At 50.9% G+C, this 21,160-nt stretch overlaps 1 protein-coding gene across 1 annotated transcript in view; it reads left to right on the forward strand.

Annotated features, from left to right (window-relative positions):
- Window positions 1–20,841, forward strand: part of STAB1 (stabilin 1) — a gene marked incomplete at its 3' end in the record, with an annotated part of 59,775 nt that extends 38,934 nt beyond the window's left edge. Inside the window, exons 38-68 of the mRNA XM_009709921.1 lie at window positions 740–796; window positions 1,623–1,718; window positions 2,826–3,021; window positions 3,478–3,573; window positions 4,668–4,713; window positions 5,418–5,497; window positions 6,688–6,813; window positions 7,593–7,666; window positions 8,019–8,093; window positions 8,689–8,808; window positions 10,005–10,088; window positions 10,494–10,613; window positions 11,001–11,147; window positions 11,312–11,449; window positions 12,096–12,179; window positions 12,285–12,461; window positions 13,012–13,098; window positions 13,571–13,717; window positions 13,888–13,953; window positions 14,543–14,768; window positions 15,405–15,554; window positions 16,440–16,544; window positions 16,992–17,099; window positions 17,283–17,476; window positions 18,078–18,222; window positions 18,705–18,838; window positions 19,184–19,349; window positions 19,584–19,690; window positions 19,904–20,023; window positions 20,448–20,600; window positions 20,722–20,841. Of these exons, the coding sequence (XP_009708223.1) occupies window positions 740–796; window positions 1,623–1,718; window positions 2,826–3,021; window positions 3,478–3,573; window positions 4,668–4,713; window positions 5,418–5,497; window positions 6,688–6,813; window positions 7,593–7,666; window positions 8,019–8,093; window positions 8,689–8,808; window positions 10,005–10,088; window positions 10,494–10,613; window positions 11,001–11,147; window positions 11,312–11,449; window positions 12,096–12,179; window positions 12,285–12,461; window positions 13,012–13,098; window positions 13,571–13,717; window positions 13,888–13,953; window positions 14,543–14,768; window positions 15,405–15,554; window positions 16,440–16,544; window positions 16,992–17,099; window positions 17,283–17,476; window positions 18,078–18,222; window positions 18,705–18,838; window positions 19,184–19,349; window positions 19,584–19,690; window positions 19,904–20,023; window positions 20,448–20,600; window positions 20,722–20,841 (3,744 nt within the window). The remainder of the gene's footprint in view (window positions 1–739; window positions 797–1,622; window positions 1,719–2,825; window positions 3,022–3,477; window positions 3,574–4,667; window positions 4,714–5,417; window positions 5,498–6,687; window positions 6,814–7,592; window positions 7,667–8,018; window positions 8,094–8,688; window positions 8,809–10,004; window positions 10,089–10,493; window positions 10,614–11,000; window positions 11,148–11,311; window positions 11,450–12,095; window positions 12,180–12,284; window positions 12,462–13,011; window positions 13,099–13,570; window positions 13,718–13,887; window positions 13,954–14,542; window positions 14,769–15,404; window positions 15,555–16,439; window positions 16,545–16,991; window positions 17,100–17,282; window positions 17,477–18,077; window positions 18,223–18,704; window positions 18,839–19,183; window positions 19,350–19,583; window positions 19,691–19,903; window positions 20,024–20,447; window positions 20,601–20,721) is intronic.
- Between the last annotated feature and the right edge of the window lie 319 nt (window positions 20,842–21,160).

A 21,160-nucleotide genomic window follows, 5' to 3' on the forward strand; every position in this document is an offset into this window, starting at 1 on the left:
AGACAACCTACCTTGTCTCTTCTACGTGGATGAGACAGTAGCTTGTGGTCTGACCCCAGATGAGCCTCATGGAGACTTAGCACCTCCTAGCCTCAGACTCCGTACTTCTAATGCAGCAGATCTGCTGCAGCTCTTGTGCAGCTCACATTCAGTTCACTTGATGGGCTCTCTCACAGTGCCAGCCGTGGTGCATGGACTCCCAGACACTCAGCTGTGGAAGGCGAATCCAGCCCAATTCTTGCATGATATGACCAGAAGCTCACCCAGGAAATGCTGTGGTCTGCCTGGGAGTCGTGGACAAAGTCCAGCCCACGTGTATCTTGTGGCTCTTGGCCATCTGAAGATTGCAGGGTCAGATTGAGGTGTGCCTGCCTTGTTACAGATCAGAAAAAATGTATTTGCAGCCTTGTGGGAAGGAACTCCAGGCCTACAGACGGTCCTACCCCAGCTCAGAGGCTCAGGAAAGATGTAGCATGTGATCTCTTCTGGTTTGTTTTGTGGAACAGTCTCTGGAGTGCAGGAATAAGACCTTGTGTGAAGCCTTTGATAGCAACCAGGACCTGAGGGTCATGCATCATTATTTTTCTTCCTGTGGTGTTTTGAGCCACAGAGATAAATACATCTTTGTCTTTCTCCCAACCAGCAGCCTGTACAGTACCATTTGTAATTCAAGATTAGTGTCTTGGTGTGATGTGGGTAGAGGGCACACATGTGACTTGTCCTGTTCTCTGTGCCCTAGTCAAGATGCAGCAAGTGTGAGAAGGGGATCAAGTGTCCTGCTGGATCAGTTCTTGTGGTGAGTCTTTGGTTCATGTGACATCTCACAGACTGTTTGCAGACAGTGTTTTGATGTCCTTTTATTGCTCCATAGATGTCATCTCAATACCTTAAAAAATGTGCTCTTGAGTCCTCTGTGGCTCATTCATTAGCAAGGTTTGTAGGAGAAAGCAGAAACCAAGGGAGGCTTACGCAGGAAAAACACAAACATAAACCATGAGGCTCCTTGCAGAGCTGACACCAGGCTTTGCCTGAATTTCAGGAGCCCTTTAGAGCATGCAGTGTGCAGAGTTTCCCCCCTTAGCAGGGACGAAGAGATGTCTTTTTTTCACCTTTTACTCTTTTGACATTATCACCAAGGAAAACCAGTTTAGGGGTGCCAATATCGATTTCCCAGCCTGGGCCATTGATTTGTTCACACAGATGGGCTGGTTGTGCCTGCAGCTTGTTTGTGAGTGAGTGACAAATGTTTCCAGAGAGGAAAACAAGTAAACATTTCATCTCCGTTCTGGTTATGAATTGCCTAGCAGCCACATCTGGCTTCTTAGGATTCATTACTTTACTCTATGCCAAAAATTTTCCAATTACTTTTTCTTGGTATTCATACTGGCATGTATACCATGAATTTGGCAGGTAACAAAATAGACTCTGTGTGGTGACCGCACATCTAGAGATGCCTCATTGGTCTCAACTGTGGATAGTCCAAATTTTTAGGGCTGTTCCTGTAGGATAAAAAGCATTATTCTTCTGTTAGGCAAGAATGCTGCCATATGCACCAAAATGTACAATGTTTGTCTAAGTATTGTAATATCTTCTCTCTGTATCTACATTAATTATATCTACAGGAATTGCCAGGAAGCAAGAATCTCGCTCGCTGTGAATTACGCTCTGGGGATACAGGAATACTTGGCTGCCATTTCACATGTGCAAAAGTTTCTCTGGTAAGAAAAACATTTGCCTCAGATTCATTTTGACAAAAGCAAGATGGGTATTGGAAATATGGAAATATGGAAATACAGCCTGTAGCCTGTGCTGAAGTCCTGGCTGCATTTGTGCCATTGCACAGCTGAGACTGAGCTCATCTGGGAGTCGCTCTCCATCCTGGAGATAGAGCACACTAGAGAAAAAAACAAACCTGCAGAAATGTCTGCACAGTGATGGATTGTGGTCTGCTGCTCTGGTATTGTTGCTTTGGGTTTTGTCCTGCAGAGGAAGAGAAGCAGTTGAATGTTTGTAGTCTGATTTCCTAAGGAAATGAGTCATGAATGATTTGCTTGTGCATGTGCCTTCCCAAATAACTGATGACTATTTGGAGCTGAACCAAAGGGAGGAACAGAAGGTCTCACAGCTATTATGGCCCCTACCAGTTTTGTGAAAATGTGTGGCTGGGAGAAAACACTTGAAGAGGAAATGGTAAAAGAAAAACTTGTGTGAATTTGACCTCTTAGAGGTATTGAAGCATCTACTTGGAAAGTTCAGTGGAAATGGGAGATTGAGGAGAAGGGAGAGAGGGAGTTGGACATAGAGTTCTCACATGCAGAGCTTTGGTCAGCACTTGTACCTAACTAGGCACTTCTGCATCCCTTTGTTAAACGATGTTTCTCTTCATCTGTGCTGTCCACCTTGATCCCATCACAGTTTTCTCCCTCTGTGGGTAGATGCAGAAAGAAGTGAGAGCAGTTAAATCAGGCTTCTGAACCAAATTACTGTCTGACAGACCCTCTCTCTGCCCAACAGTGGTGGGACACACTAGGGACGTAGGCAGGAAATAGGCTGGATAGGCACAGGACTCAACATTTGCGTTACTGGCTAAATGGCCAGTGTTGCTCAAGGGCAGTGCAGACCTTTACATGAAGCTCTGGGCAACAGAGCACCCCATTTTAGGGGGTTCACTCCCTCCTACCTGTGCACATCTGACCCTTTCATGTATTGTCAGAAATTATGGCTATCACATAGTTAAAGGAATAGAGTAGCTTCCACAATAAACCCGTACCTTGTCTGTGCTGCACAAGGTGGCTCACCCCAACTTGTTCTTGTTGGTTCTTCAGAGGTCTGTCTGCTGCCCTGGCTACTATGGACACATGTGCGAGATGTGCCCAGGGAATCCAGGCCAGTGGTGCTCAGGGAACGGGGAATGCCAGGACGGCATCGAGGGCAGTGGAGAGTGCCGATGCCTGGAGGGTTTCCACGGCACTGCCTGTGAAATGTGTGAAGTGGGCCGATACGGAGCTGACTGCAAATCAGGTGACACTGATGGTTATTGCAGCTTGTCTCTACCTGTGCATTACAGGGGGAGAAAAGTGGCCATGTCTTAGCTCTCAGGAGGGGTGGTGGGAGGGAAGAAATGTCCCAAGACCTCTGAGACAGGCTGGCAGGCCACCGAGAGAGGGACAGTGGGAGTGAGTGCTCGTGGTCAGCCAGAGGAGTGGCCCTATTTTTCATCCTCAAACCAACGCATGACTGTCTGTGCTATGCCGCTCATCCTGCTGCCACCCAAACTACAGAAAGCAGACGGGTGGTCTGTTCCTGGGCTTTTTGGCCTGGTAGTGAGGGGACAAGAGCTGATACTGCTGTGACACTTTTTTTACGGCAGTTTGATGCGTTGGATTAGGAACAGAGCAGCCAGCAAAATGTAGGCAAGACTCTGCTTGTAAGACCTGGTTGGTTTGACAATGACAAGTGTTTATATTTCCCCTGCAGAATGTGCCTGCGACAATGGCATATGTAATGATGGACTGCAAGGGGACGGGAGCTGCGAGTGTTTCCCAGGGTGGAAGGGCCCTACCTGCCGAGAAAGTATGTGGATATGATGGGCCTATGGTGTGATACAGCCTTTTTGGCAGAGAAAGCTGCATGATCCTCTTTACTTACCAGAGCAATTCTGTGTTAGCTGGGCAAGGTGACCACAGTCCCGTGTACTTTGCATCCCCCTGAAAGTTTATCAGACTGTGCTAGCTCATTCCTGCACACAAGCTGCATTTGCAGTGTGACTTCCCCAACAGCACATGAGCCCTTGAGTTATTTGGGTGACATTCACATAGAGAAAAGCATATCCCCTGCTTCCATCTCCACTGAGATTAGAGGCACCACAAGAACAGCCCCTTGCCCTGGGAGAGAGAAATGGAAGCTCCCAGCCAGATTGGGTTGACCATGATTCCTGTTACTTGCCTAAGAAGTGGCAGGACTTGATTTGAAGCCTCCAAAGGGCCCCAGTGTGTCTGTTGAGTTGCTTTTTCTGCTCACAGATCCATTGATTCAGGTGAGCTCAGGCCATAGTCTGCAGTTCTCAATAAATCTGTCACTGTGTGTCAAAGTAGTATGTTGAAGACGGTTGTTCCTGGGATTTGGGATTATGAGTACCATTGTGGGGGGAGGGGGGAGCAACCTGAGCTCCTAAATACTTTGGGATTTTCAAGGTTTGCACACAAAGATTGATTTCATAGTGAAGTCAAATGTTTGGGGGGCATTTAGAAATGGAAATTGAGTGGAGCTGTCCTATCTAGTTTAAATGTAAAGCATGAAGAAAGTTCATCTTTTTGCTTCGAAAGAGGCAAAACCAAATGGTCCTGTATATCTGGATTGTCGAGGTTTCAGTCCTTGTTTCATTCCTAGCAGGCCATGCAGATAAGATCAAATTGAACCGTTGGCTCAGACAGAGAACATCAAATTCACTCCATTGCAAAGTGCCAAAACATAAATCCCATGAGGTTTTCCTGCTGCCATGTAGGACAGGAGAGTTAGCATAACTGCTAGTGTGACCCATCATCAGTCAGGGCACCACAAGTGTGGCAGTGAGGCTGTTTGCAGGGTCCTTTACTCTAGATGGCAGAAATGACCACAGCAAGTGCTAAATTGAAAATGTCAAGTCACATTTGTGTTTTCTTTTGCAGGAATTGAGATTGACTTATGCAATAATACTTGCCATCAAATGGCCAAGTAAGTACAGACAAGGGGCTGGGTCATTCTGAGAAAGCTAGCAGAGGGCTGGCAGAAGGTGCCTACTCATTAAAGATGCATAAATGTCAGTTCCATTCTGGGAACTCTCTTTCGTGCTAAGTCACATCCAGTTTCCCCGACGATTTTGTCTTTCTGAGCATAAATTCTTTCCAAGTTCCCTCTGCCTGCATGGATTGGAGAAAGCAGAGACTCCAAGGTACTCCAAGTCTGGCCTTATTCATGGAGCAAATCAACCAGCCATTTACAAGCCCTTTCTGACTTGCCTGCCCCTGCCAAGGAATTAGATAGGCTGATGGGCTGTGATGACTCCCTCTTGCTGCCTTCTCCATCCATCATCTGGTCTCTCATTTTGCGGTACCAGGACCCAGCCATCTCCATTGTACCATGCAGAAGCATATGGACGTGATGAAGGTGCACTGTGCAAGGTGTGAAGCCTGTGCCTGGATGCCAGCTCACTGACCAGTGTGATTTAAAGTCCCTTCCAACCAAACCATTCTATGATTCTGTGATTCTATGACTTGAGTATTTGGTGCTGTGAAGAAATGCACAGCAATTTCAGGCATGTTCCTCCTGTGGTCATTGTGGTTTCTAACTTGCATACACCAGACTTGTATAGTGTTTCCCACTGGCCAAGAAAATCATGAGGTGTCGTCAGTGATTGTTTTAACCCTTTCTTGTTTCAGCTGCCTCAACAGTTCCGCAGATTCCCCACCTACATGCATCTGCTCTGCTGGATACACAGGGAATGGGACCCATTGCACAGGTATGTCCAGCAAGTGTGGGCAAGATTCAAGACCTCATCACCGGTCTCCACTTGGCCATCGAGCTGTTGACTGCAACTCTTTGAGTGCAACCATCCAGCCAATTCCTTATCCACCAAGTGGTCCATCTGTCAAATCCATGTCTCTCCAATTTAGAGAAAAGGATGTTGTGCAGGACAGTGTCAAATGCTTTGCACAAGTCCAGGTAGATGCCGTCAATTGTTCTTCCCTTATCCACCAACGCTGTAACCCCATTGTAGGTCACCAAATTTGTTAGGCATGATTTGCCCTTAGTGAAGCCATGTTGCCTGTCACCAATCACCTCCTTATTTTCCATGTGCCTTCGCATAGTTTCCAGGAGGATCTGCTCCATGATCTTGCCAGGTACAGAGGTCAGACTGACTGACCTGTAGTTCCCTGGGTCTTCCTTTTTTCCCTTTTTAAAAATGGTTGATGTTGCTAGAGCCTGCGAGAGAGGGATAAAAAGGCAGGCAAGTGTAGCAGGGCAGTTCTTACCGCTTGTGAAGAGAGATGCACATGAATGGGTTGTATTAGTTCTCATATCACAGCAATGCTGGCAAAGATATAACAGTTTTGGCCATGAATCCCTGCAATATGGATGCTTCAATTCCCTAGAATTTTGTGCTCCTCCTGTTTGCTGACCATAGTAAAATTGGGCAGAAGCAGTGCAGCAGTTGTGCCAAAATGAGATAGGGTTTTGGGATACTAATCTAGAGCTACGTACAAACCTGGTCTATGTCAAAAGCAAACAGACAAGAAAAAACCACTCAGAGTATAAAACTGTAACAGTCAAAACACTAGTAGACATCACGGTTTCTTTTCAGTATTGCCCTGGTTTGAAAATGAGTGAGGGGGGAAAAAAGCAAAAAAATAAACCATTTAAGTTGTGCAGGAAAATATTTTTTTCTCATCTAACCATTAGTCCTCAGTGAGCAAATGCTGTGACGGAAAGTCCAATTTGGGGGTTACTTAAGCTCAGCATGATTTTTGGATTGGCCTCTCTGAGATCCAGATGAGGCCCTATCCCTTTAAAGGACCTACAGTTTCATCGAGAAACAGAAGGATTTTAATAAGATGTTGTGATTTTTGTTAAGATGGATGATCATTCTGGCACAGTTCATCTTTCCTAGATTCTCTGAGCTGATTCTGCTTCTCTTTTTTGTGGTCACAGAAATAGATCCATGCACTATTGATCATGGTGGCTGTTCCATACACGCTGTGTGCACTAAAGTGTCCCCCGGAGAGAGAACCTGTGTTTGTAAGGAAGGCTACGCTGGGGACGGGACGCTCTGCATGGGTGAGTGCTCAGTGCATATTTTGGTGATAGCAGTGAGGCATCGTCCATGCAAATGGGAACTTCAGACTGAAAGTGTTGAAACTTCAGGTTAAAATGTTGAATAACACAATTCTCCTTTCACTTTGTTCATGCAGTGATTATTTCAAAGCAAGTAATTGCTGACTGATCTTGATTCAACTGTCTTGCTGCTTTTTGTTGAGGTGCACGCACACATACGTGTACGTTTGTAGACACATACCTGTACGTATGTGCTCAGCATTCTCCCAAGTCATGATTAGTGAAGTCGTTATCACTGTCCCAGCACAATGTCACCCGAAACTGGGCAGAGAGCCCACGCTGCCCTTGGCACCTATCTCTCTGGATGGCCTCAGACCAGTGTTTTGGTCTCAAACCAAAAGAGCCCTGAGAGGTTTCTTGCCCTGATGCATGTCATGGAGAAGTCCAGAGACAGAAGGTGAGGGCAGTCTCCCACAGTTGTGCTCTGAGATGAAGATGGAGCTGTGGGAGAGGCCAGTCCTCTCATATCCTTTAAAGCACACCCAGGTAGGTGTGGGATTTTCTGTGGACAGGTTTATAACAACCCAGGGTCCCATGTATGGCAGGAGTAAAACTTGCAGTTGTACCCTATTACTTGGCTATCACAAGTCACTTTTACACCAAAATGTTTCCCAAGCTTGGAAGGTCCTCCCTGTTGCTTTCCCAATACCTCTTTGGGCCACCAATTCCCAGCTGCCTTGAGCAGCCCTCAGCAATAATGTGGCCTTATTGTTTTGCTGCAGAAATTGATCTCTGTCTCGAAAGCAACGGGGGCTGCCACACCAACGCAGAGTGCATTAAAACAGGTCCGAGGAAGGTGAGTATGTAAGATGGATGTCAGGGCAACATTATTATGGAGGTTGTCACAGCTGTGTAATTCTCCTAGAGACAATCCTTTCCATTGCAGTGCGCTGCCTTGTGCTTATTACCTTCCATACAGAAAAGTTGCCTGGGAAGGGCATGAAAAGATTGCTGTTTCCTTGAAAGCAAATGCCTTCTGTTGGTCAGAGGCTGGGGGCAGTCTCGGGTTATATTTGTTGTTAACACAAGCATGGCTACTCATGAATGTAGCGGTGGGTGCTATACCACATGCTTTCAATCCAGCTCAGCCGTTGTGTGTTTTCTTCATTGGGTCCAAGTTTCAGACTGAGCATCTGTTCTCCCTCCAGGTTGCCTGCAACTGTCTTCCTGGTTACAGTGGGGATGGCATGAGACAGTGCAAACCCATCAACTTGTGTCAACAGGTATGTCTGCATTTTGCTGTTACCAGAGGTGAAGGCCTCAGCCTTGAAGCGTTCCTTTCTCCCAACAGTTAACAGCAAGAACAAGATTAGCCGGCTTGTTTAGAGCCGGCTGTCTTGCCTTTTCACATACTGAAGGGATTTCCTGATGTGTTTGGGTTCCATTGTCTCTCGCAATGACCTGCAAGTATGTTGGCCACCTGGCAGTCCCTCTTGTGGGAGAAGCAGTGTGGAAACAGTGGCTTAGGGTTGGAGGCATGTGGGCTTGTTTCTCTGCATCTGTTTGGTGTGGGACATGCTCAAAAGCTTAAGAGTAATCTGTGCTCACAGCATCGCTGCCATGTCAAAATGTCTCTCTGAATCATGGGTTTTGTTATCACTCTGGGTTCCAAAGTAAGGTGTGAAAGTCTTGTTTCATGGGAGGATTTGGTGCTGAAAAGCCGTTGAGGATTTGGGTGAGGTTTATTCTAAGGCACTAGACAGATGGGAGGAATGGTTTCCTTTCCACTGGGCTGGATGCAGTTAGCAGCTCCCGCATGCAAGTGGCCGTGCAAATTGTTGATGTCCCTCCATGCAAGCCTTTTGTTTTTCTTGCTAGAACAACGGAGGCTGTAGTCCGTTTGGGCTCTGCAAGTACACAGGCCCTGGCACTCGAAACTGCTCCTGCTCTTGGCACAGTGTTGGAGATGGCTTCACCTGCCGTGGCAAAGTGCATCAGGTGAGAAACATGCACAGGATCTTTTGTGTTTGGGTCCCCTGCCAGGCAGCAAACCACTCCCTCCCCTCCAAGTGTAAGCTGCAGGTGAGCAGATCTGTAGTGTCATATCGACATGTGTGTGGTGTAGGAGTGGAGACAGGTGCTTTGAGGCAAACTATCCATAAATCATAGGTATATTCTGTGTGCCAGCTGTGGGAGAGAATCACAGTAAAGCGACTTTGCTCCAAAGGGAGTCATGATGTGAACGCTCTTGCTGCTCTGTCAGCAATATTGGCCATACCTCCAGGGTGCTGTTTGCATGATGTTGTAAGCAAATGGGAGTTATTCTTTTTTCCCAAGGGAACCCACTTCTCCTGGTCTGTGGGATCAGGGCAGGTGTCCCCTGTGGCCATGCCAGGACTTGTGATCCAGTCTGGAGGGCAGCAGTCTATCTCTGCTCTGTTGCTAACGCAATGGCTGTTCTTGGGCAAACTGGTGACCTTTTCTGGTAGTGGCAAATAAAAGCTGTCATCCCTACAGCAGAGCCAGGAGAAAAGAGGTGGACTTAGTTCTGTGCTTCTGCTCTTACTGAAAGTTAGTGTGGTAAGAAGAGGGAGTTTACCCTGCCAAGCCTATGTCTGCCACTCTGGACAGCATCCTAGAACTAGTAGTGACTGCACAGTGACGTTAAAGTGGAGGTTTTGTGAAGCACTCAAGGTGTCCCATGAGCACAGATGCAGTTAAACCTATGAGGCAGCTGCTGCAGAAGCAGCCAGCTTTTATCTCTCTGTCCAGTCCATCCTGCAGCATCTGTGATGTGTATGGTCCAGGCAGAGGTCACTATCTGCTTTGTAACCTCCACATCATCCATGCCTGCAGCACTGCAAGGGAGGGAGGGAGAGATTGCTATGGTGTGTCAGGAGAATCGGTGTCTCATCGGGGTGGGAGAGTGACCTGGAGTGGAAGGAGCAGGGCACTGTGCTGGCTGGTGAGGAGCAAGTGGAAGGAACTCTGCTAACACAAGCTGTTTCTTTTTGTTTAAGGAGCTTGGAAGGATCAAAGACGCATCCGTGTTCTTTAAGATGATACTGGTTGGTGACAAACAGCTTTGTCTTTGTCTCTGTGTAGTAAATCCCACTTAGGGTTTTCTGCAAAGGGTCTTGCTAACTGGAACCGTGTTTTCTGTTTCCCTTCCCACAAATGCTCTTCTACCACAGACGGAAAACATCAAGGAGCTCAGCGGGGCAGGGCCTTTCACTGTCTTTGTCCCACGGACAGATTTCATAGGAAACACCACAACAGTAAGTGTCGTCCCATCCCAAGTGCTGCCAGGTGTTTGGCAAGCTCCAGTTGTGGCACTGTCCCCTCTGGGGCTCTTCTACCCAATGAGTTGAAGCAAAGGGACTGCACTGCAGAGGATTAAAGGCATCCCCCATTCTCCATCAGTGTAAGAGCAGAGGTTTGGAGGCCAACTCACTGAAAAGACAGTCTGGGCAGGGGTGGACATGACTCCTGTTGTAAGGACACTCTTACTTAGAGACCCTGACTCATGGTCCTCAGAGGCACTGTGTCAAATTAGTGATCTGTAGTGACTTTCGTTGCCTATGGCTATTAGGGGCTGGTAACAGCAAGGCCTCAAGTCATCTGTGACGAAGACCTCTTATTCCTTCTCTGTGCCCCAGGCCCTGTCATTTCTCTTCCATTAGTCCCTTCCTTCTAGTCCCAACAAGTGGGATGTTTGGGGCAAGTGGACACCTGAGGGAGGAGAGACCCTTATTCATGACTCTGTGGACCAGGTTCTCAACCAACAGCTTTTTGGTGTCAATGTAATGGAATATCCTAATACCATCACTGACAAGTCCTGTTGTGCAGCTTCACACCGCTGGTCCCAACCTTTTTCTCATGGTCTCCCCATACACCCAATAAAGGAACAATTCCCAGCAACTGCATATCCCAGGCATCACTTCCTCAAGGCCAATGTGGTCATTTGTCCTCCATCAGGGAACCTAGATGCTGGTTTTGTCAAGCTGGTTGAAATTTCCCAAAGCTCTCAAATGGTTTTGTGCATTCACTTCATTTTGGGGGCTAACTTTCCTGCAGGGATGGGTCAGAGGGGCCTTGGGCAATCCAGGTCTCACTCATTGGGTCTGCCCCCCCGCCCCCGCAAGGCAAAGTGCCCCCAGTGTGACTCCATTCTTGTTTTCTGTCTGTAGTTTGAGGAGTGGTGGAACAGAGGTCTCCTCCAGGACCTGCTTCGCTACCACATGGTGGGTTGCCAGAAATTGCTGTCCAGTGACCTGGAAGCCCAGGAGTCCCTTACATCTTTATCTGGCCACAAGATAAAGATCACAGTGAAAGAGGTAGTTCTCTGCCACAACTCCCTTCCCTGTCCCACTTGTCAGGATGTCACTTTTGCTGCCATTGGAAGGCCACTGTGGTTGTGGCAAGTGACTTGCCTATGGCCTTCAGACTGGCCAGTCTGGCCAGTGGGTGTGAATACCTCATCCCATCCCTTCTCTCTCAGAATAGCATCTATCTCAATGAGGAAGCCAAAGTGGTCGAGAGTGACATCATTGGTGTGAATGGAGTCATTCATTTCATCAACAAGATCCTCATTCCAAGTGACCTGGTAGACCGTAACATTTCGTCAAAGATCTCACGGGTAAGGCTGATAACTGATAAGGCTGATGACTGTGCCCTGGTAACTGCTGTGGTGGGAACAGGGCTAGGATCTTTCTCCCAACAGCTCTGCTAGTGCTGTCCCTGGTAAACCCTCAGCCCAAGGCCACCTGGGGTGCTCTTCCTCCCTGTTCCTAGGGGTTGTCTGGGGGCATGGATTTGGCTTGTGAAGGTGACAGTATTTGTGGCATAGCCATATTTAGGACAGAAAGAGCCTTATCCATCACTAGGGAACAACAGTACTGGATGTAGGCAGAGGGATCATGTCCCATGCCAACTATCACACTCCTTTTCCAGTGCAGAGCAGGTTGCAGTGTGAGATTGCCAATGTCTCTCTGGTACTCCTCAAACAAGCGCTAGGAGCTTATAGATGCTGTGTTTTACAGAATAGAACACATTTTCTGTACAGCACAAGAGTGCTGAAATTCATCCCAGCTCCTGCCGTAGCAGTGTCTACCCAAGATGGATCAGAAAAGTGTTGGCTGCTGAATGCCAGTGCTCGCCAGGCCAAGTCCATCAGCATGATGATGACAGAGAGAAACTTGTGTTTAGCTACTGTAGTTGCTAACCATCTGTTTTTTCTCCAGCATTGCTGCTCCAGGTCCTGGAGGGGGACCTCTTAGTAACAGTTGTTTACTTTCTTCCCTCTGCAGCAAAATATCACGGAAGTGGCAGAGGCCTTTGGGTACACCATTTATAGCAAACTGCTGCAGGTGAGCGACCTGACTCCTGCTGCTCTGTGGGGAGGTGGTGTGTACATGTGCACGTTCAGTTTTGGCTTGTGGCTTTTTCTTTGTATCCCCTCTTATCTCGGACAGGACGCAGAGCTGCTGCCACTGGTTAGTGACCCCCTGCATAGACCCTTCACCATGCTGTGGCCCACAGATGCTGCGTTTAATGCCCTCTCAGAGAAAAGGCAGAAGTGGCTGTACCGCAGAGAGCATCGGGACGTCCTGGCCTCCTACCTCAAAGCACACATGATCAGGGACACAAAGGTAAATGTGACAGCAAAGAGGCTCCTACCTCCTGAGGCCGCAGGTGGTGCCACCACCTGCCTATGGTTATGCCAGAGTGACCTTGCCCAATATTTTGCCGCTGTAGAACATGCAGCATATTAGTTGTCATGAGAAGACCTAAAGCTGTTTGAGCATTTGAAGCAACTACCACTTCATCATGAACCTCTGGTGCAGTGTGGCTGAGCTGAAACCTTCTGTCATCAGCTTCTTGGGGAGGCCACATCACCCCCAGAGCGTCAACACAAGGCTCACAAACAGGTTCTTGTCCATAGGGGTGATGAACAAGGGAAGAGTCCAGCTGAGCAAAACCAGGGTCTGCTTACACATGCTGGCCTCTCACGGTTCAGGAATCTGGGACTAACCCAGCATAGTTATGCTGTTCCACCACACCATTTTCACGTGCTGCCACATCACATCCCCCTCTCAGTGTGGCTGCTGACCCCTGTCCTCACCAGGCAGCATCCCGTTAGAAGTATGAACTGCCAGTTTTGCCTGTCTCTCCCTTCATATTCTCCTTTTTCCCTCTCAGATTGTTGCTGGCAATATGCCCCAAGTCGAATACATACGGACCATGCACGGCTCCACCGTCTCGTTCAGCTGCAGCAAAACCCATGTGGTGAGTGATGGTGATGCTGGCCTCTGCTTTCCGCTGAGCAAGTGTCCCTGGGCATAGCCACAGGGCAAGTGGTGCTCCATGTTGGTCACTGGCAGGAAGTGAACAGAGTTGGGGTGCTCGCAGGCTGAGATGCCCCATTCCCTTGGCTACAGCTGAGCCTGTAGAGAAGCTCGAGGCTCTGTGGACAGCTGGCCGGGAAGTGCGGAGGCATGTGGTATCTGCACATGCACTTCACCATGACCAGATCACGAAGCCAACCACATGCTGCCATGACTTTTACAGAGCATGTGTTGCATGGACAGAGGCCATTTCTTAGGAGAGATGGCTATGAAAAGTGGGAAGGATGTGAGCACAGACATTTTGGAGAGTTCTTGGGGTGATTAAGAAGTCATGGTAGCCAAAAAGGGCAACTTTTGGGTGGTGCAGCCAGGATGTTGTGCCAGGATCACAAGTTGCTTTCTTCCTCTGGTAGGGGGAGCTTCTGGTGGGGAACGGCGATGCCACCATCATCCAGAGGCACATGGAATTCAATGGGGGCATTGCTTACGGCATCGACAGGCTGTTGGAGCCACCAGATCTGGGATCTCGGTGTGATGAGTTCATCTTTGTTCAACTGCAGGTGAGCACTTGCTATGAGCCCCATGAGACTCTGTGCCACTTGTTGAGCCCCATGCCTGGGAAGAGTGATGTCGAGGGGGCTTGCTGCTCTTCCTCGGCAAAGCTCCAAGCAGCCAAGAGAGGCAGAAGCACATATTGAGTTGTTGTGAGGTTTCTTTCTCCCCTCCACAGGGATCTGCAGAGAGCTGCGGACTCTGTGGCTTTGAGCCACCCTGCCCTGCTGGCTCCGTTCAACAGGTAAAGCTCACAGCTTTGTCACCAAGGAGGCCTGTTACGGGGGCTGATGACAATACCCACACACCCCTCATGTTTTAGCAGCAAAATGAAGACACACCTGCATGTGGCGAGTCCCTCACCTCGGTCGCATTGTCCATGCCTTGCCCCAAGTCACACAGTCCCATAGGGCAGGAGCTGGGCTGAGCAACATGGGGTCAGGGGCTCCAATGATCTTTGCTTGATCAATCCCTCTGTGGGTGACAGCAGCTGCAGAGGTCCCTGCAGTAGCACTGGGTGCTTCTCTGGGTGCTTTATAGCAAAAGGGCTCGGCCTGGCCCCTGGAGACTGACCAGGGATGAGATGGTGAGCAGCCTTGGGAGGCAGTGGTTGTACTCCACTCTCACTGCATCACCCATTGTCTGTCTCTGCCTCTAGCATGGCTTCTGGCATGTCCCTGAGGTAAATCTGTGGCTCTGCTGTCACCAGCCCTATCGCATGTTAGGAAGCCTCTGTTACTTGTCATAAAACTGAATGTGTGGCGCAACAAAAGTCAAGGGGACATATCAGTGACCAATGTAGCAAACTCTGTGTTTTGCCTATTTCCTTGCAGGGGGAAACCAGATCCTGCTACTATTACAGAGACCAGCTGTTGAGACACACTTACTTGGTTCACCGCAACTCCCTGTTGCAGCCATCCTGGCGATCCTCCCCATGGGCTGCCTTCAAAAGACACTTCATTTCTGGGCCGTCTCTGAAACGAGGCTGCAAGAGGACCTGTGTTTCCACCCAGTGGGTCCCTCAGTGCTGTGCGAACCACTATGGTCGTGACTGTCGGGGTAAGGAGCCACGCGACCCTTTCCCGCCCCAGCCCTTTCTCTTGTGGGAAGGTGGCATTACTGGTTCAGCACAGACGTCTGGCATCTATGAATGTGCTTCCCTGGAGAAGGCTGGGGAAAACCCTGGGCAGGGATCCCCAGTCTGTAGAGGGTGCAGGGAATGATCCCCTGGGAGTGCGTTTGGATGGTATCACAACACAGAATTCCCTTTCCTTGGAGAACCGCTTGTCCCTGTGGAGAGCCCTGGGCACAGGGCTGCTGGGGGTGGCTGTCAGACATGTCACTCACCCCCCTAGATGTTGCCGATGCTCAACCATTCCCTGGCACGGGCAGCTTTCACGTCCTTGGATGAGTCTGCTGCCAGGGCCACCCCAGGGCCAGCACAGACTCAGCACATTGCAGCAGAGGGTCTTCCCAGGCTTGAAGCTACGCCAGACTTGTCCCTAAGGTTTATTGTCGTGGGATGTCCCCAGCACTCGCTCCCAAGACTGCCGAGCAGGCTATGTGGTCCGAGCACCCCCTAAGCAGAAGCTCACGTGGTACCTGTGCGCAGGCTCTGCATGGGGCAGTGGGTTGCTCCTCTCCAGCACAGGGTCACTTTGTCACCACAGCCTCACTAAGGTGCCCCATTTGCAGCGTGCCCGGGAGGGCTGGAGGCACCGTGCAGCAACCATGGTACCTGCGACGACAAGATCAGTGGCTCAGGGAGCTGCAACTGCAGCCAGGCTTTCATCGGGACCAGCTGTGAGCTGTGCGCGCCGGGCAGATATGGGCCAGACTGCCGAGGTAAGGGGGAAGCTGTGGAGTGGCAGCAACAGAGAGGGTTTGTGCGGAGATGGGTGCAGCACATGGTGCTACTTGGAGAGGGGCTAGGTGCTGGGCTGACCTCTTTGCAGCCTACAGCATGGAAATCAGTGCTGCCACTTGTGCATCAGTCTGCACAATGCATGCGTCAGACCTCTGGGGCTGGGGACATCCCTCCCTGGGCTCTCGGCTGGCCAGACATGAATCCAGCTGTAGTTTGAGGAGGCTGGGTGGCATGTGCCATGCTGCTGATGGCCTCGACTCTGTGCCGAGGCCGAGGGGGTCAAAGACCTCTTCTTGTTTGTTAAGCACACATGCCAGCCCCAGTCTGGCAGGAAGCATTAAGATGTATTTTGAGCTGGGGGACAAATCGCTAAGTTGTGGTGAACCCTGTACAGAAAGAGCATCTCCTGGGACATGCTCAGCAGGGACCTGTGGCCCTGTGAGGCAAAGGCAAAGGGAAGGAAAACGGAGTCCTTCATCCTCCCATCCCAAGCTGGGCCTTATGGGGTCTCCAGGAACGTTTTTGATGGCTGTATGTTTGCAAGGACTTGGGCGGGGACAACACACACACGACACAACACCACAACAAAAAACCCCACATCTCTAGAAATGCCCAGGGGAGGGTAATGATGGAGGTTTGTGGGTGCAGAGAGGCTTCCCCTCCTCCACAAGGGTGCGTGTTGCAGGGCAGTGGGGGCAGACCTGGCAGTAACAGGAAGGGATGTGTGCATACTGCCTTGCCTGCTTTCGTGCACTGCCCACACAAGCCTTGTTTCTGCCACGTGGCTGTCCCATGGCCTGAGTGTGGGCTTTCACTGCCACGAAGGCAGATGCTGTGACACTGTTTTTACCCGTTCCTCACAGAATGTAACTGTACCGAGAACGGCGTGTGCAACGGAGGACTGCATGGCGATGGCTTCTGCTTCTGTGCCGAGGGCTGGACTGGAGACCGCTGTGAAATCAGACTAGGTCAGAGATGCCAAGCCCCACCACCCGCTATTCCCTGGGACCCTGTGCCATGTGGCTAGTTTCCCAGTAGCTGGATTGTTCACGCATCTGGTCAGAAATATCTCCAAAAAAAGAGCTCTCAGTTGCGAGGCTCATCCTGAGATCTAGCCCATGCTGTTGAATTTCACAAGGGTTGGGGTGGTGAGGAGGAAGAAAGCTTCACCTGATCATGACCAAGTCCTTGAGCTCAGAGGTGCTCCAAGAAGAGCTTGAGGGTGAGGTGAAGGCCTGAGGTGTATCTGATGGAGTCAGATAGTCCTCTGCATTTGGGCATGGCACTTGCAGAAAAGCACAGGGGGGGAGAGGGGGGAGTGTGGGGCAGGTGGCCTGGGGCTGAGGCTGGTGATGGCAGCTGTGCCCATGTTGCAGCCCTTAGATCATTCTGACCTGTGTGTATTCTGGTTTCAGTCATGGCACCCACCTGCTCTCCACCATGCCACCCCCAGGCCGTCTGCCGCTCCAACAACCTCTGTGAATGCAACCTACACTACGAAGGAGATGGGAGAACGTGCTCAGGTAGGGGGAAGCCACGAGGGGCTGGGGTAGAGGGGTGGTGAGTGAAGGGGAAAGCAGACACCCAGCAAGACCACAGGTGACCATCTCCTGATGGCCATATTGGTGTAACGACTGGCAGGACAGTCAGACCATCAGGACACATAGCAAGGTGTTTTAGTTACCCTAACACTTTTATCCCTGCAGTGATCGACATGTGCAGCCAGGACAACGGGGGGTGCGCCAGGCACGCACAGTGCACACAGTTTGGTGTGAACGTCTCCTGTACATGTGCTCCCGGGTACGAAGGTGACGGCTACGTCTGCGACCCCATAGACAGGTGTGCGGATGGTAGGAACGGGGACTGCAGCCAGCATGCCAACTGCATCAGCACTGGGCCGGTGAGTTTGTCCCCTAGATCCAGGGAGATGGGCATGCCTGGGAGAACAGTGAAGGTGGGTGCCGTGGGATGCTTCAGGCTGCTGGAGGACAGCGATGTGACGATGTGACAGTGTCCCCTCTTACTGCAGTCCCCAGGCCTGCCTCTCCTCTCCAGTCCCCTCAGCTTTTGTGCTCATCCTGCAGGTCCTTACTGCCAGGCAGGGGCCATGCATTTCTGGACTGTTTTGGGGGCTCTGGGATGGTCCTTCGAGGACGATGCCAGCTATTTTTGCAGAGGAACCAGAGCTGCTCACTGCAGGCCAGAAGATATGCCTGGGAGCATGATGTAGTGCAAGAATCACGAGCCACGTACCTTGAAGCTCAGCTGTCTTTCAAACAGCATGTGACAAGGAGTCAACGTGACATTTTTTTGGTTCATGTGCAGTTGGATGTTAGGGGGTAGGACAGAGGTCATGTGGCCTTTTGTAGCTCTGTCACAGCCCTGGCAGGCTGTTGAGGCATTCTGAAGGCTCATCCCCATCTTCACAGGGATACAAGGATCCCCAGCTGGCATCTGCATGTTTGCACTCACAGAAATGCCATCCTTCCTTTGTGCTGCAGAACGAGCGGCGCTGCGAGTGCAAGCGGGGCTACATTGGTGATGGGATCCAGTGCCTGGAAGAGGTCGTGCCCCCCACGGACCGGTGCCTGGAAGACAACGGACAGTGCCATCGGGAGGCCATTTGCACCGACCTGCATTTTCACGGTGAGTGCGCTCAACCCCACAGTGCTAGGGATGATGTTCCATGGAGAGGTCACACTCTGTCATCCTTCACCTTCTGACTGGGGCAGCCCTCAGGAGAGCTGGAGGGTGGGACAGCCAAGGGGCTGGGGACTCGGCCCTGTAGAGCAATCTGGTTTTCACATTCCCCTTTTCCCCTGCATGTCATATGGGGAAGACGAGCCATTCTTGTCTGCTCCTGGGTGACACGTGAGATGGCCTCTGGTGGGATTACACTGCCAGTAAGCACTGACCCCCTTATGAAGACAAGAAGCTCAGAGGAAGCCATGCTCCATCCCACCTTGCCCTCACTTGAGCATTTTCCACATCCCACCCTCCCATGCAGCACAGAGCACTCTCCGTTGGCGGTGCTGTCTGTGCTCACACAGGGGACCCACACGACTGCCCCAGGGAGGCTGCTCACTCTCTATGCTGTACTGATGCTCCCTGGCCTTGGTATTTTACAGATAAGACTATGGGTGTATTTCATCTGCAGTCACCCCGAAAAAAATACGACTTCACTTACGAGCAGGCTCAGAAGGCCTGTGCCGCAGAAGGTGCTTCCCTGGCCACTTTCCAGCAGCTCTCGGCAGCACAGCAGGTCAGGGCAGGGATGTAGATGTCGGGCGGGGGCTGGCTCCATTGCCTCATGGCATGGGGGACACGCACTGCTTCTCCCTGGGCCCGGTTCAGCGGTAGTGAGCCCATGACGTGGGTGGGTGACCACTCATCCCCTCGGCCAGACCCTGTTTGCCCCATCTATATCCGTGAAACCAGGAGGGCTGGTGGGTCTTGCCAGTCACACTGGGATGAGACCTCTGGCAATGCCCAACCCTGTTGTTGGGGGCGATGTCAGATAAGGCTGCACAAAGGGAGCATGCATCAGGGCGGAAAACGTGGGCCAGAGATATTATTTTTAATCTAATCATTCCTTTTCCTCTGCTAGATGGGATTCCATCTGTGCTTGGTGGGTTGGCTGGACAATGGCACAGCCGGATACCCGACGGCCTACCCCAACCCCAGCTGTGGGGCTAACCGAGTGGGCATTGTGGACTATGGCTCCCGAAGCAACCTGACTGAGACCTGGGACGCATTCTGCTACCGGGAGAAGGGTGAGTGGCACAAGCACATTTCCTGGGGACAGTCCTGTCAGGCACACGAGGCGTGTTGGGGCCGCAGGCAGAGAATTGCCCTTGGAGCGTGAGGCACAGGTGGGCAAGCACTTCCCCCTCTCCCCATGCCCGTATCAGGAGGGAACATGCTGAGGAGTATCCAGAAGTCAAGGGAGAGGTGGTCAGTGTAGCCAGCATTGGCAAGTCAAGTTGCACCTTGGTGTTCCTTTGCAGACGTGACTTGCACCTGCCGTGATGGGTTTGTGGGAGATGGGTACTGGTGCAGCGGCAAACTCCCGGATGTGCTCGCAGAAAATGCTCGCTTCTCCACCTTCTATTCCGTAAGCGATGCTCTCCTGGTTCATCGGTATGCCAGCAGCCGGCAACAAGGCAGAGGGAGGGAGAAGTGGTGGTTTGATCTGCATGCAGGGTAGAGAGTACAAACACAGAGGCATGTTCTTTCCAGGGCTGGGGGATGTTTCCTGGGCTGGGGAAGGTGACAGCATTGAGCTGCTGGCAGTGTGCTGATGGAGAAGATTTCCCATCTTTTCCAGATGTTGCTCGATTTTGCTAATGACACAGAAGAAGGACTGGATTTTTTCATCTATTTGTCTGATGTCTCCGCTCCCAAAACTCTCTTTGTCCCTCTGAATTCCGGCTTCGCAGACAATGAAGTAAGCAAGCAGGGATGAGGGGCCGCTTAAGGGCGCATGGAACGAACGATCAGAGCCCCAGAGGTGGGCAGGAGTCCACCAAAGCTGTGGCATGATGGGGATGGGATGGGAAGTAGAGTCTGGGGAAGGAGGAATTTAGGTCAGAGTGGACTGCTGGACATCTCTAGTCCAAGCCCTCACTCAGAAGAGCCATTTAGGTCAGGTTGCTCAGAGCCCTCTCCAGCTGATCTTTGACTGTTTCTAAGGATGGCAATCCCAGCCCTCTCTGCACAGTAGTTTTGTGTCATGTTGCCCATAAATTGAGCTGTCCTGTGGCCATGGAGAGTGTCTGGGCTTAGGCTAGGTGGGAGCTGCACACAGCAGGAGGGAAGGGGTGAAAGCCAGCTCAGCCCTTTCTCATCCCTGCTCCCTGTTGCTTTTTCAGAGACTGACAGGAGAAGAACTGAAGCTCCATGTGTCATCCAGCAACGTCGTCCTCTTCAGCTTCAACCTCACAACAGGCACCATCATCCCATCCCAGTCAGGATATGACCTCCATGTATCAGACCTCCCAGTGGGCAACAGTACAGAGCACTCAGTAGGTTTAACCTCAGTAGAGGTCAAAAAAAACCCACAAGTTTTCACCACATCTCTTTCGAGACAGGGAACAATGGGGAGGCTTTCTGGTTGGGTGACATCATCTCTGTCCTGTGCTGTAGGATGCCAAGAGGATCAATGACACGATGATTGTGGAGTACGACATTGTAGCTTTCAATGGCATCATTCACGCGATTGCAGAGCCACTAAGGATCCCACCACCCGTCGTTGATCTTGGTCAGGTGAGCGTCTGAGGGCACAAACGGGGAAGGAAGGTGCTGAAACAGCTGGTGCCAGGCCTGGGAATGGGAGCGAGGTGACCGACTCATCCCAAGGGCCGGCCTTGTCCTCTCTGCTCTCCTGGCACGGCTCATTTTGGGTGGGCTGCCCACGGTCACAGTGGGGAGCTGCAGCAGGGTGGCTGTGTGGGGCAGTGCCATAACCAGAGTTTTTCGATGCAGGTGAACAGCTTGGCGCAGGCGTCAGGCTCCGTGGCCACAGGGGCGTTGTCGGCGCTGTGCTTTGCCCTGGCACTGGCTGCCGGTGCCGGTGCCGCCTATT

Source organism: Cariama cristata, unplaced genomic scaffold (genome assembly GCF_000690535.1).
Source record: "Cariama cristata isolate BGI_N322 unplaced genomic scaffold, ASM69053v1 scaffold20301, whole genome shotgun sequence".
In the NCBI taxonomy this organism is placed as follows: Eukaryota; Metazoa; Chordata; class Aves; order Cariamiformes; family Cariamidae; genus Cariama; species Cariama cristata.